General features: G+C 44.1%; 1 protein-coding gene across 2 annotated transcripts in view; it reads right to left on the reverse strand.

The window, feature by feature from the left end:
• Positions 1 to 14,846, reverse strand: part of ZNF652 (zinc finger protein 652) — a 541,773-nt gene that overhangs the window by 74,477 nt on the left and 452,450 nt on the right. For both annotated transcript variants that reach the window (XM_044055265.1, XM_044055266.1), the window contains exon 4: positions 7,646 to 7,761. In XM_044055265.1, coding sequence (XP_043911200.1) covers positions 7,646 to 7,761 — 116 coding nt within the window. The remainder of the gene's footprint in view (positions 1 to 7,645; positions 7,762 to 14,846) is intronic.

Genomic DNA, 14,846 nt, shown 5'->3' on the forward strand with positions numbered 1-14,846 from the left:
CACAAGTATATTACCTATTTTAAAGTTAAGGGCAGCTAAATTGTAAAAGGTTTCTTGAAAGGATTTTTTGAAACAAATTCCCATAGAATGGAAGTACAAAAATTATACATAAGATTTTAATACTTAGTTTTTAACTATTTGTAGGGTTAGGCACATTCAAGCTATACTTATAATTGGTATGTATTTATTTATTCATGTTATTTAAGTAACTCAGGTTTTAATACAAGGTATCAGTATTTTTAACATTTTTAATAAATTCATTATCATAAATGGCCACGAGAGGGCATATTTGCACAAGAAATGGCTTATTAGATTAGTTTTATGTAACGGAATAATGTATGATTTTAATGAATTAATTTGGTTATTGTGTTGGTTTTATTTTTTTAAAACGGAGGTTACAAAATTAACAAAACTTTTTTAGTAACAAAAGGTTGGATGAAATGATTTAATAATAAATAAAACTTTTTAGGTTTTTTAAAAAAGGATGAAATTGGAGGGAAAATATGTTAATTGGTTAATTAATAGGTGTATAAATGATTGATGAATTCTCCGACAGATGGCATCTGATGAAGTTTTTGTGGATAAAACGAAAACGCATTTGGAGAAACAGCGTTTATGTTTGTTTTCCTGTTGGTGGATGTGGTCCTTTGTACGTTTTTATCGTGGTGGAATAAATTCCTTGGTTTTAAGCTTTTAAACCTTGTGGCTTGGTCTCCATTCTACTGATTTGCTTCTTGGTTGATTTTCACCTCGTTTTTGTGTACATATATATATATATATATATATATATATATATATACATATACACACATATATACACATACACACACATACACAAACATACACATATACACACACACACATATATATATATATATATATATATATATATATATATATATATATATATATATATACACACACACACACACACACACATACACCCACACATATACTTTCCATACATATACAGAAACACTAACATTTGAGACCCAGCACAACAATGTTGGCAAAGGGAAAGTTCTCCATCCACTACTATGCAAGTTAACAGTCCCCGTGGACAGAGTACCATTATGCAAAATGACAATCCCCTCATAACCACATGCCAAAAACATAAAACAAAAGTATGAATAGTATTGCACAAAAGCGTAGCTAATGGCATACATCCTTCCTTGCACTAATATGCAATCCCTTCCAGTCTCACACTGATTTCTTGTACTGGAATTCAGTACAATGGATACGACAATTTGGGAATTAACGGGCTAAGAGTGTACTGGGATTAAACCATATGCATGCATGAGTGCAGTGGTTAGTGCTGCTGGGTTTCTGTTTTCGGTATACCAGTTATGAAGTCTGTAGTTTTTGTCGCAATCTCCTTTTTCCTTCCAGGTGGTAAAGCTATGCCACTATGTAAACAAAGGAGCTTCGAAATTATGGTGCAAGCATGGGCATCCTGTGATGGACTGGTGTCCTGTCTGGAATAATTTCACTGCCTCATACCGGTTGACTGTCAGGACTACCCCCACCCCACACACACAAAAAAGAAAACTTAAGTGGCTATCAGACAAACAGTGGTTCAGCATTAACACCACACCTTTGGTGCCAATCCTTGCAAAGACCGAAACAGTGCTGGTAAAGAAGAGAAAGCCATGCTGGACATGGCATTAAACGTAAGCACTGAAGCAGCAGTACTGTAAAGTAGGCTGGAACGATTCCTCTAGCATATGCAGAGCAATCTAGAGCATACACAACCAGAAGTGTTTTGTCAGTATGATATCAAGGTAGGACCTCACACCCAAAAATTCCAAAATATACTCTGCACAGCATCCACATATGTGACAGTACAGAATTCAAACTGAAAGACGGATGATAATCATGACTTTTTAAAATGCTCAATATTTGGCCAGCGAAATTCAAAAAGTACAGTTTTGTACCTACCATAAATGTAGATGTTCGAAGATCCACATTGCTGCAGTCCTTACTTATGGGTAGTCCGCTGTCCTCGGTCGGCCCGAATACCAAAGTATTAGGCTGACGCCGGTCATGGGCGCACAGCCCTGACATCAGAGCGTCAGGGTATAAAAGCGCATGACCGACGTCATATCCTCAGTCTTTTCTTGCCCCAGATGTCAGAAGGCCCTAAAAGAAAGGCCACAGCCAAAAAACAGAGAACCTTCCCAAAAGATATGCCCAACTACAGCCATCACCCAAACCATATAACCATGCTAAGCTACAGAGGGGAAGGAGGGAGGGATTGACTGCAGCAATGTGGATCTTCGAACATCTACATTTATGGTAGGTACAAAACTGTACTATGTTCTTCATCTCACATTGCTGCAGTCCTTACTTATGGGTAGAATCCCAAAGCAACGGGAAAGGGAGGTTGGAAAAATCATAAAGCATTAGGGGCAGCTAAAATGCCCTGTAATATTGCAGTGGCAAATCCAGCCCTAGATTTAGAATAAAGAGGAAGGTGGTAATGTTTAGAAAAAGTATGTACTGAACTCCAAGTGGCTGCTTCCAAAATATCCTTTGTAGCTACCCCCCTTAGAAAGGCAGTAGAAGTTGCAGTAGCTCTAGTGGAATGAGGTCTGATTCCAGCCGGAATCTCCTTACCATGATGGGAATAACAAAAAGAAATACAAAACCCAATCCATTTAGAAATAGTTTGTTTTGAAACAGGTCTACCCTGTGAACCCAAAGCAAAGGAAACAAACAACTGCTGAGACTGTCTGAACTCCTTGGTTCTGCTCAAATAATAACGCAACTGCCTGTGAATATCCAAAGTATGCAAAATCTTCTCCCTTTATTTTGAGGATTTGCATAAAAGTAGGCAAATGAATAGTTTGGTTTATGCCCACACTTGAAACCACTTTAGGCATAAAGGAAGGATTAGTACGCAAAGATACCCTATCCTTATGAAAAATCAAGAAAGGCTCCACTGCCATAAGGGCCTGTAATTCAGAAACCCGTCTTGCAGAAGTAATGGCCAACAAAAAAGCAGTTTTCCATGACAAATACTTTAACTCGGCAGTAGCTGCAGGCTCAAAAGGTTGTAGAGTAAGCTTTTCCAACACAAAATTGAGATCCCAAGCAGGAGTAGGAGCTCTACGTGGGGGACTTATGTTCTTTGCCCCTCTGAGAAACTGCTTAAACAAAGGATGAGAGAATAAAGGAGGGTCACAGTCATAGTGAGTCAAATGGCTGCAGCATGAACCTTTATGGAGGAGAAGGACAAACCTTTGTCTAATAACTCAGTAAGATATTGTAAGGAAGCACTCAAATTAGGCTTGGAAACATCAAAGTCCTTCCCTTTGCTCCAAATAAAAAAATCTCCTCCATTTATCAGCATAAACTTTCCTTGTACTAGGCCTCCTGGCCTCCAAAATAACCTTCAAAACTTGTTGTAGAAGCTGAGAACCTCCAGAATTCAAAACAGAATATGCCAGGCTGTTAGATGCAGAGACTGAATTCTGACATTGAGAAAGTGATTGCCCTCCTGAGACAAAAGGTGTGGAATCAAAGGCAGAGGCCATGGAGGCTCTCGGACCAAACTCCTCAGTAGTGGGTACCAGTGTTGTCGAGGCCAATCCGGTGCTATCAGGATCATGGATGGCTTGTCTTGTCTGGCCTTCAAGAGAACCTTGGGCAGAAGAGGTAGAGGTGGAAAGGCATATACATGAAGATTGTTCCAACTGAATGACAGAGCGCCCACCTTCCAAGCTGTGGGATGAAACCTTTTGTGCAAAACTTTGGCAACTGGTAATTTAGTGGAGAAGCGAACAGATCTATGTCTGGAGTTCCCATGACACTGTCAACTTTTGAAATACCTGAGGATCCAATTTCCACTCGTGAGGATCCACTATTTGTCTGCTCAATACATCTGCTAAGGAGTTCTGTGCTCCTGGCAGAAATCTTGCCTGAAGATTGAGGTTGTAACAGAGCTGTCTCCCACAAAATCATCGCTTGTCTGCAAAGAGGGTAAGAATGAGTTCCCCCTTGCTTGTTGATGTACCACATGACAGTTGTGTTGTCTGTTAGAATCAACACCTGCCCTGGGTGAAGTAAATCCTTGAAAGCCATCAATGCAAATTGTACTGCTAACATCTCCTTCAGGTTGATATGCAAATGTTGAAGTCTGACAGGCCACGTGTCTTGCACCCATTTTCCATCGAGGTGTGCTCCCCAAGCCTTGTCCGAGGCATCCGTCGTTATAATCTGACTCGCCTCTGGTCGGGTCACAGAGAGTCCCTTGTTTAGGTGACATTCCTGAGCCCACCACAAAAATTCCTTCTGAATGCAAGGTATTATCTGAATGACAGTGTCTAGATCCTGGCAGTGTTGTGTCCATAGATTTTGAGATACCATTGAAGCTTCCTCATATGCAATTTGGCATTGGGAAGCACCAGAATACAAGATGCCATGAACCCCAAGGCTTGAAGGACTGTCCTAGCAGTCAGCCTGGACTGTAGAGACATTTGATGGAAATAAAGTGAAAGACTTTTCTGTTTGTCCGGGGTCAAAAAGGCCATCTGGGAAGCTGTGTTCAGTCTCACACCCAGAAAGCACATGTCCTGAGAGGGTACTAGACTGGACTTTGTTTCGTTCACAGAATACCCTAGGCATCTTAACACTGCCATCACATACTGTAGATGCTGAAGAAGCTCGTCCTTGTCTTGTGCAATAATCAGGCAATCGTCCAAATAAGGATAAATTTGTATTCCTTCCATCCTGAAAAAGGCTATCACTGGAGCCAGAACCTTTGTGAACACTCTGGGCGCAGTAGATAAGCCAAAGGGCAATGCAGAGAACTGATCATGTAAATTTCCAGCTCGAAAACGCAGGTACTTCCTGCAACTGGGCCTGATAGGAACATGAAGATAAGCCTCTTTTAGATCCAGAGTTACCATCCAGTGATCTTTTCCCAAGAGAGGCAAAAGCTGTCGTAATGTCAACATTTTGAACTTTGGAATGTCCAAATAAGTGTTGAGAAGAGATAAATCCAAAATCGGTCTCCACGTGTTCCCTTTCTTTGGTACTAGAAACAGGCGGGAATAAAACCCTAGACCCACTTCTGAAGGAGGTACTGGCTGTATGGCTCCCATGTGAAGAAGTAATGAAATCTGTTTGTGAGCCTCCATCCCTTGTCGAGGAGGAATGTCTGGCATACCTTTGAAAGGAGGCAATGTATGGAAATAAAACTTGTAACCTTTGTTTATAATGTCCAACACCCATTTGTCTTGGGTGATTAAAAACCAATTTTGCTTGAAGAGAGCTAGCTTTCCTCCCAAAGGAGCTGCCAGGCAAGAAGAATCTGGCAGCTGAAAATGCAGGTCATTGGGCCTGTTTACGAAAGGACTGGCCCCTACCCTCACCAGCAGATTGAGCAGGCGAACTCCACGTTCTAGGCCTAAAGGTACTCTGAGCTCTGCCCCTACCCCGCCTAGATCTACCCCTAGACTGGGAATCAGAAGAAGGGTACGCCCACCCCTTAGCAGGCCAATTTCTACTAAACTTAGGAGGTTGAACCTGCAAAAAATCTCTAACAGTCTGCATAGACTTAGCCTTGTCCTCCATTTTCTTCAAAACAGACTCCACAGGAGGACCAAACAAAACTTCGGACTGTAAAGGGGCATCCAGAATTCTAGACTTAACATGCTCAGATAAATTCTGATCCTTAAGCCAGGCATGCCTACTAAGAACTGAACCAGTGGCAGCCACTCTAGAAGAAGCCTGCAAAGCATCAAAGCCACACTGCAAAGAATGTTTCCCCACCTGTTCAGAAACATGCACCAAATCTTGCAATTCTTTACACTCTATGCCCTCTGCCAAAGCATCCACTTTAGATTTTAGCTGATAAAGGAGGAAATTCTGATATTTCAACATATGAAACTGGCAATTTAAAGCCCTCATTGCTAAAGTAGAAGAGGTGTACACCTTCTTACCCCATCTGTCCAAAGCTCTAGCTTCCTTATCTAGAGGAACCGGATTCTTTACAACAGAAGCTCTAACACCCTTAGGCCCCTGACTAATAGTTTCTGGGTCCGCCCTAGGACTCTTATATAGGTATTTATGAGCCTCAGGTACCCTATAATACCTGTCCGGTTTAACTGGTGCAGGAGGCATAGAATCCGGATTAAATGAGGCCTCCGAAAAAACATCCTGAACAACATCCAAAACAGGAGGAATAGCCAAGGGTCTGTGCTGTGGTAAAAACAAGAACTCTCTAAGCCTCTTTCTGGAATCTGAGTAATCCTGTCCTTCCCACTTAAAATGTTCCCTCATAGAGTGTAAGGTTTCTGAAAATGAAAAATCCTCTGGAGGGGAAGGAGAAGGAGTAGAATCCTCTGCATCGGAATCCGAATAAGGAGGAAAATCTTGAATATCTTCAGCAGAAGACTCAGAATCATCTGAGGCCTGCTCCAAAATTTCCAACTCTGGCTCTACCCTGGGCCTCTTATCAGGAGGGGGCATGGAACCTCTAATTAAAGTAATCAAATCTTCTGCCATCTTAAGAATATGCTTCTTAGGTACAGACCCTGAAGAACCAGAACTAACTCCAGAAGAAGGCAAAACAGACCTGCCCTTAGAAGGAGCCCTAGAAACAGTAGCAGAAGGCCTAACGGCGTTAGGCAAAGAAGGGAGAATAGTAACCTGAGAGGCCCCTTCAGCCTGACCTGACTCCTGTGAGGCCACATCCTGTAAAATCAAGGTTTCCCCCTGAGACTCAACAGAAACTTCAGCCGGATCCACCTGTTCCACTGCAGTCTCTAAAGGACCGGCGTCCGAAATGGACGAATCATCCTGTCTAGGCTTTACAGATTTGTCTTTACGCTTCTTCGTGGAAGCGGGCGTCGGATCCGACGGCATAATATAATTACACCGTTTGCCAAAGACTAACCTAGCGCAATCTAGCCTCCTCTTAATAGTGCGCTTATTAAACCTAGCACAAAACCGACACCCAACTACGTCGTGCTCCGGTCCCAAGCAAGGGATACAAAGCGAGTGGTAATCCCTATGCGGTATCTGCTTCCCACAAGAAATACAATTATTCACTCTTTCTGACATCCGGTAAATAACTGAGGCAAGAAAAAAACAAAAATGCTCCCCAACGGGGTACTTAGCCCAACTTGGTATGTCTGAAACTCCGAAAACGAACAATTTCAGAAAGCCGAACTGCACTTGCAACGCTGCTTCTGCATCGGACCATGCGGCAAAAAAGACTGAGGATATGACGTCGGTCATGCGCTTTTATACCCTGACGCTCTGATGTCAGGGCTGTGCGCCCATGACCGACGTCAGCCTAATACTTTGGTATTCGGGCCGACCGAGGACAGCGGACTACCCATAAGTAAGGACTGCAGCAATGTGAGATGAAGAACATCTGCTATATGCCACAAACTCTGACTACTGGTGATTTTCTGGACAGAAGTGCAATTCCCCAAATGCATTTAGTTGATCAGGACAAAAATGAGAATTTTAACAGTCTGATAAACAGGTGAAATGGAGCAATCAACACAGAAAAAAATTAATTGTAGCAGCTCGCCATCTAAGCTGCATAAATAGGATAAAGGAACCAACCTAGAGCTGTGTTAGCAAGTCTGAACTTTCCCACTTCCATCATACTTGCTGCCCAAGTACTCACCTCACATCGAAAAGGCTTCTCTCCCGAATGCTGGAGGGAGTGCACCTTCAGTGACATGCTGCGTTTGAACGATTTCCCACAGGTTTCACATGTGAATGGCATATCCTTTGTATGTGCTGTAAAAACAAGGCTATTGTTAAAGTAATAAACTCACTGAACTTCCAAGTGTTGACAGCAGTATATTCAAAGGATGTAAGTAAGAGCCCAAACATGGTAAGCAATAAAGATGACAAACTAAAAGCCTATAGAATGATCTGAACCTGGAAATGGGTGTACCACACTGTTACAAGTGCTGTAAAAGTGTTACTCCACAATCACTGACAGCTTGTGACTTGTACGCTAAATACAAACAATGACGCGTTGTAACATGGTTAAAAACAAACCCTCAAACAATGCAAGATGAAACTCAGCAAGGCACACTATGTTGAATGCTGAATTAAGGCAGCATCCACTAAACTCCTGCCCTTGGCAAATGCATTGGTAATGTTGGGCAAAAGGAGATGACCGTCATGTCTGGCTTATAGTAGGGTTATACTCGTTTTAAGGAAAAATAAATCCTTTGGGGGGGGGCACAAACAGCTATAACCACAAACAGCAGACACAATGTACATCGTGTTTTATGACGGCGTGCAACATTAGACTAGTGTAGAAGATTACCGAGCAGTCAGTGATGCCCTTGAGTTCTGGACAGCACCCAATCACTGCAACCAAGCCTGTGTTCGTTTGTAAGCCAGTAAAGTTATCAGGAGATGCTAGTCTGTGGGCCTGCAGTTGGCTTTATAGTCTCCTGTTCCAATACAGGAAGTACAGTTGTGTACACTTACCATAAATGTAGATGATTGAGTGTATTCACTGTTGCAGTCATCACACTGGTTATCCTGCCAGGGGTAGCCCTCAGTTGACCCGAATACTAGAGGCTTAGTGCTTCTGCATCGGTTGCTGTCGCTTCAATACGGACGTTAGGTTGTCAGAGGTATAAAAACAGGCAGCCAACGCCATTACATCAGTTTTTCTTGCCCCAAATAGGGACGTAAGTTATGGTGGGAAAACTACCACCAGTAAAAAGTAAAAAACAATAGCCCTGAAGGAGTGAGGAAGAAACAGAAACACAAGGGGGCTGAAGGGTGGGAAACAAGGACTGCAACAGTGAATACACTCAAACATCTACATTTATGGTTAGTGCACACAACTGTACTATATTCTTCGTGTTTCACTGTTGCAGTCATCACACTTGAGTTGATTCCCAAAGGTGAAGAATGGGGAGGAGGCAGCCAAGAAGACTTGGGACTGGATAGTATGCCCTGTAGGACTGCTGTTGCAATGCCCGCCCTGGATTTGGAAAAGATAGGCAAGTGGTAATGCTTGGTGAAGGTATGAACAGTACTCCAAGTAGCAGCTTCCAGAATGTTCCTGGTAGGGACTCCTTTGAGAAAGGCTGTAGAAGTAGAAGTTGCCCTAGTGGAATGCGTTCTGACCCCCTGAAGGGGGTGTTTTCCCATGGTGTTTTTAACAGAAATAGAAACAGTGTGCTATCCATTTGGAGATGGTTTGCTTTGATATTGCCTTGCCCCCTGTCGCTGGTGCAAAGTTGACTAGAAACTGGTCAGACTTCCTAAAGGTCTTAGTCCTATCAAGGTAGAATCTGAGCAGTCTGTGCACATCTAAAGAGTGCAGGATTCTTTCCCCCTTATTTTGAGGATTAGGGAAAAAGGTGGGCAAATGGACAGATTGGTTGAGAGCCACACCAGACACCACTTTAGGCATGAAAGCTGGTTTAGTCCCGACGGAAATCCTGTAAGCATGAAAAATAATGAAGGGTTCCAACAGCCATAAGTGCTTGTAGCTCAGACACTCTTCTAGCTGAAGTGATGGCCAGAAGCAAGGCAGTTTTTCAAGTGAGCTTTTCCAACACAAAATTAAGGTCCCAAGCAATGGTGGGGGCTCTTCTTGGTGGCCTTTGGGATGCAACTCACAAGACACTTCCAACAGCTGGAAAGACAACAAAAGTACGTCACTAAGAGGATTACTGGCCTCAAACATATGTCCTATGCCGCCCGACTGAAAAAACTCTGGCTGTACTCAGGTGATCTCTGCCTGACTTTCAAAGCCACGTCCAACTCAGAATTGATGGACATGCTCCACCTAAAGAAATCCAAGTCACTGCGAGCCATGTGCTCTAGTGAGCTAAACCTCACCACAACAATAAAAACATGCTGGAGAGACAGATTCCTGTCACGGAGACTCCGCATGCTTTGGAACAAAATTCCTAACTACATTAGGCAGAGCCCCCCATTAACACTCTTCAAGAGAAACCTTGATGAGTGGATGGGCAACAGAAAATACACCCCTGGGATCACTTCACTGGCTCTGCTTGACAGAGGCTCAGTTAATCAATGGGTCAGAGAAAGCAGACACACTGGCTAGGCTTATAAATACCCTCGGGCAGATAGCCTAGAACCTACCTATGAATCTATTAAGTTGTTAGCACCTCTCGAACTGCTTGATAAGAGGGTGAGAGAAGAGTGTTGGGTCAGTGCTGTAATGAGCAGAGATGGCAGAGGCATGGATCTTAATGGAAGGAGGAGGAGAGGCCTCTGTGGAGTAGGTCTGTTAGGTAATCCAGGATGAGTGGCGAGGAGGGCTGTGCTGTATCCGCTTCCTTTAGTGTGAATCCAGTAACATTACCTTTTCCACTTGTCAGCATAGGATTTCCTTGTACTGGGTCGTCTGGCTTCATGTATGACATCCAGTACCTGCTTGCATAGGCTGGCCACTGGAGGAGAAGTCAAGGGATAAGCCAGTCTGCAAGGTTCAGGGTCTGCAACTGTGGATGCACGAACTGTCCCCTCCTGCTGAGTCAGGAGAGTAGGGACTTGGGGTAGGCACCACGAAGGCAATGGTGACAGACTGCACAGTAGTGGATACCAGTGTTGGCGTGACCAGTCTGGGGCAGTCAGGATTTCCCTTGGTCTTTCCTCCCTTATCTTTGAATAATACTCTTGTAAGAAGAGGCAGAGGGGGGAAATGCATAGATTGAGAGGTTTGTCCACTGGAAGGATAGGGCATCCACTTTCCAGACCTTGATGTGAGGTACCCTGGTGCAGAACCTGCTGAGTTGGTGGTTTTAGGGAGAGGCAAAAAGGTTCACCTTCAGGTTGCCCCATTTCTGGGTCAGAAGGCTAAAGGTGTTGTGGTTTAATTGTCACTCGTGGGTCTAAGATTTCTACTCAAGTTGTCTGCCAGATAGTTTTGGTTGCCTGGCAGGAATTGAGCTTGCACGTGAATATGCATGGCTGAGGTCATGTTCCACAGGGTCATGGCTAGCCTGCAGAGTGGGTTCCTCCCTGCTTGTTTAAATACCACATCACTGTGGTTTTGTCGGTTTTGGTTAGTAGGGTCCCGGTGAGAGAAGGGATCTGAAAGCTGTCAGAGCATGCTTAACAGCTAGCATCTCTTTTTGGTGTGCAGATGAATCTGACTTGGGCTACAGCGGCCTTGAATGCAACTGCCATCCAGATGTACACCCCAGGCATAGTCTGATGTGTCTGTGGTTAGAGTCCGGGCGGCGTGGGGTTGTGTAAAGGGAAGCCCCTTGTTGTGATTACATGCTGCTGTCGACCAAACGAACTCTTTCCTTAGACAAGGTATTATAGGTATGATAGTTTTCAGGTCCTGAGCATGTTGGCACCAAAGACTTTTTAAGTACCATTGAAGTTTCCTCATATGCAGTCAGGCATATGGAATCAGTAGAATGCAGGAGGCCATGAACCCTAGAGCCTGCAGGATTTTCCTTGCAGATAGCTGGGTTCTGGTGGCCATTTGAGTGAAGTGGCCTGTCAGGCTTGTTTTTCTGGAGTAAGGAATGCCATCTGGGTTGCTGTGTCCAAGCTTGCTCCCAGGAATACAATTTATTGACTGGGGACTAGTTTGGATTTCTTTTCGTGGATGGTGTACCCCAGTAAGGTTAGATGGTCCTTTACAAATGTCAGGTGCTGCAACAGCTTTTCCTGTCTGCCTGAATCAGGCAATCGTCCAAGTAGGGTTAAATTTGAATATTTCTCAGTCTGCAATAGGCAATGGCTGGAGCCTGGCATTCCGTGAAAACTCTGGGAGTAGTGGATAAGCCTAAGGGAAGTGCAGAGAACTGATAACACATAGATCCTACCCTGAAACTTGGATATTTCTTGCAGGAGTCCCTGATTGGGGTGTGCAGACAGGCCTCCTTTAAGTCTAGGGTGGCTAACCAGGCATCTTTGGACAACATAGGGAGAAGCTGCTGTAAGGTGAGCATTTTGAATTTTGGTACCACCAGGAAGGTGTTTAGAATGGATAGCTCTAAGATTGGGGGGGGGGGTCAGGTGCCCTCTTTTCTGGTACAAGAAAAAGTCTGGAATAAAAACCTTGGCCTAGTAACAGGTTGAATTGCCCTTATGGAGAGCAGTGACTGAACTTGGTTTTGTGCCTCTGCCCACTGGTTTGGAGGAGGTCTGGGAACCCTTTTGGGGTTTGCAGCATGTAGAAATAAAATCTGTACCCCTGGGATACTATGTTGAGGACATATCAATCGTTGGTGATGGAGGTCCAATTGTTTACATGGTGGGCAAGTTTTCCTCCAGGGGCACGAGCAATTGGGCAGAGGTGAGGAGAGGAGTTGAGAAGTCATTGTGAATTCTTTCCATAAGGGGGTGATTTAACACTCCCTGTTTTAGAAGTGGAGGTATCCAGTGCTTAGATCTCTGCATACCCTGAGACTGTAATCTGGGGGGGGGGGTCCGTTTCCCCTGGGTCTAGGTTGAGATGACCTTGAGGGGGATGGAAAGGACCAATGTTTTGAGGGGCAATGCCTACTGAATCTTGGAGGCTGCACTTGCAAGAAATCTTTGACTGTCTGCATAGACTTGGCCTTTTCTTCCATCTTTTATAAAACCTCTTCTGCTTTGGTGCCAAACAGATTGTCCTTGTTTAGAGGAGTGTCCAATAATTTTGATTTGACATGGTCTGGCAAGGTCTGCTCCTTAAGCCAGGCATGCCTAAGTACAGAAGCTGTGACTGCTGCCCTGCAAAATGTTTCTAGGGCGTCAAACCCACATTGCAGGGTATGCTTGCTGACTTGGCTTGCAGAATGCATAAGCTCCTGTAATTCTTTATTTTCTGCAGTCAGGAAAGGTAGATATTTGCTTAATAAGTTCCATGGTATGTTGCTGATATTTCAACATGTGGAACTGACAATTCAATGCTCCAATGGTGAGAGTTGCAGAGGTGTATACTTTTTTATCCCATCGGTCTAGAGCTTGGGAATCCCTGTCCGAGGGGGTGGTATTCTTAGCTGTAGTTACTTTTATTCCTTTAGGTCCTTGGGATATGACCTCCGGGTCAGCAGTAGGATTTTTGAAGAGAAATTTGTGCGAGTCTGTAGTACCTGCTAGGTTTCCTTGGAGCAGGGGGTAAAGTATCAGGAGTTGGACTGGATTCCATAAAAACATCACCCACAGCATCCAGTACAGGAGGGATAGCTAAGGGTCTGTGCTGTGGTAAATCTAAAAACTCCCTGAGTCACTTTTTGGACTGAGGATAATCCTGGCATTCCCAAAGGAAATGCTCTCTCAAAGTATGTTGGGTTTCACCAAAAGAAAAGTCCTCTGGAGGGGAGGCAGAAGGAATGGATTCCTCTGCATCTGAACCCTCATAGGCAGATTGGGGCATGTCTTCATATTCCGAAACCTGAGTCGTCAGACTCTTGGTCAGATAAAGCTGCTGGGGACAAGTCTCTTTCTTTTAGCAGGGAAAGGCTGGATCCCCAAATCAGCATGATCAGGTCTTCTGCCATTTTAAGCATTGGAGATTGTGGCAAGGAAGCAGGCGTCTGAGTTTGGGTCATTTTTTTTTTTTTTAGGCGTAGCTCATACTCTGCCTTAAAAACGTGGTAGTTTTAGAAAGAAGTAGTCAGTTTGTGTCTAATATCAGTAGTGTGAAGAACTTCCTCAGAAGCTGGTGCCTGCACAGCAGCTCCGGACCCATCCAAGGTAGAGACATCCGCAGGTTCCATAGTCAGAGTCTCACGGCAGTCAGAGTTCGAACGTGTCTCGGTAGGGGCCTGTGAATCCATCGAAGCGAGCATCAGGGGCTGCGAAAGCTCCTAGAGTACTGGTGAACTGGTGACTAGCTTAACAGAAGCGTCGTCGGCAGTTTTGGACCTGTGTGATCTGTCTCTGTCTTTATCTTTACGTTTTTTCAGAAGATCGGTAGTCGGATGGCTTACCGAAGCCATTTCAGAATATGGAGATTGAGAACGAAAGTATTTAGCAACAATAAGGGCCCGACGACGAATAGTTCCGGTGTTGAACAAAGCAAAAAACCGACAGTGGGGTATGTCATGGTCTGTGCCTAAACAGGTGACGCAGTAAGAATGGAAATCTCGGTGTGGTATTTGCTTTCCACAGGCGAGACAATTGTTAACCGTTTCTGACATTGGTTAGAGCAAGAAAAAAGGATCCCCAATGGGGTACTTAGCTTTAGAAGACTTCAGGATGATTCAATTTCGGAAACGAAAACTCAGGTAGCAGCCGACCGGCACTCTGGTGAACTGCTTCTGCTTCGGGCTACTCAGCAAGAAAAACTGATGTAATGGTGTCGGCTGCCTGTTTTTATACCTCTGACGACCTGACGTCAGTACTGAAGCGACAGTAACCGACGCAGAAATACTAAGCCTCTAGTATTCAGGCAGACTGAGGGCTACCCCTGGCAGGATAACCCAAGTGTGATGACTGCAGCAGTAAAACATGTAGAACATCTATTATTTTTCATGGTCACTCTTTTGCTCAGGGCAGCATCTGCCAAATGACATTGCACATTAAAATACCACACACCTACACCACAAGAGGAGACCGCATCAACTCTTGATTATGATGGTTCCCATTAAAATAAATCAGCAAGTGCATTTCCAGCAAATACAGAGAAAGATCTGACACCTAACAGATATGCACTTCAATTCACAGGGAATTCCCAGCAGTGGCAGTAAGATGCAGAGTCCCTCTAAGCCCAGGAGGATATCTGTGACTGACCAAGAAAGATCATCTTCTATACTGATTGAAAAGAAATCAGAGGCTCACAAGGCAGAGTCTTGAAATACTAAGGGAGTACTAACTCCAAAATTCCTGACCTCCAAACTCTACCTGCTTGCACCACAAATGCCTGCATGAAG

The sequence above is a fragment of the Protopterus annectens genome, chromosome 13.part0 (genome assembly GCF_019279795.1).
Source record: "Protopterus annectens isolate FY-2018-M chromosome 13.part0, PAN1.0, whole genome shotgun sequence".
Taxonomy (NCBI): domain Eukaryota; kingdom Metazoa; phylum Chordata; order Ceratodontiformes; family Protopteridae; genus Protopterus; species Protopterus annectens.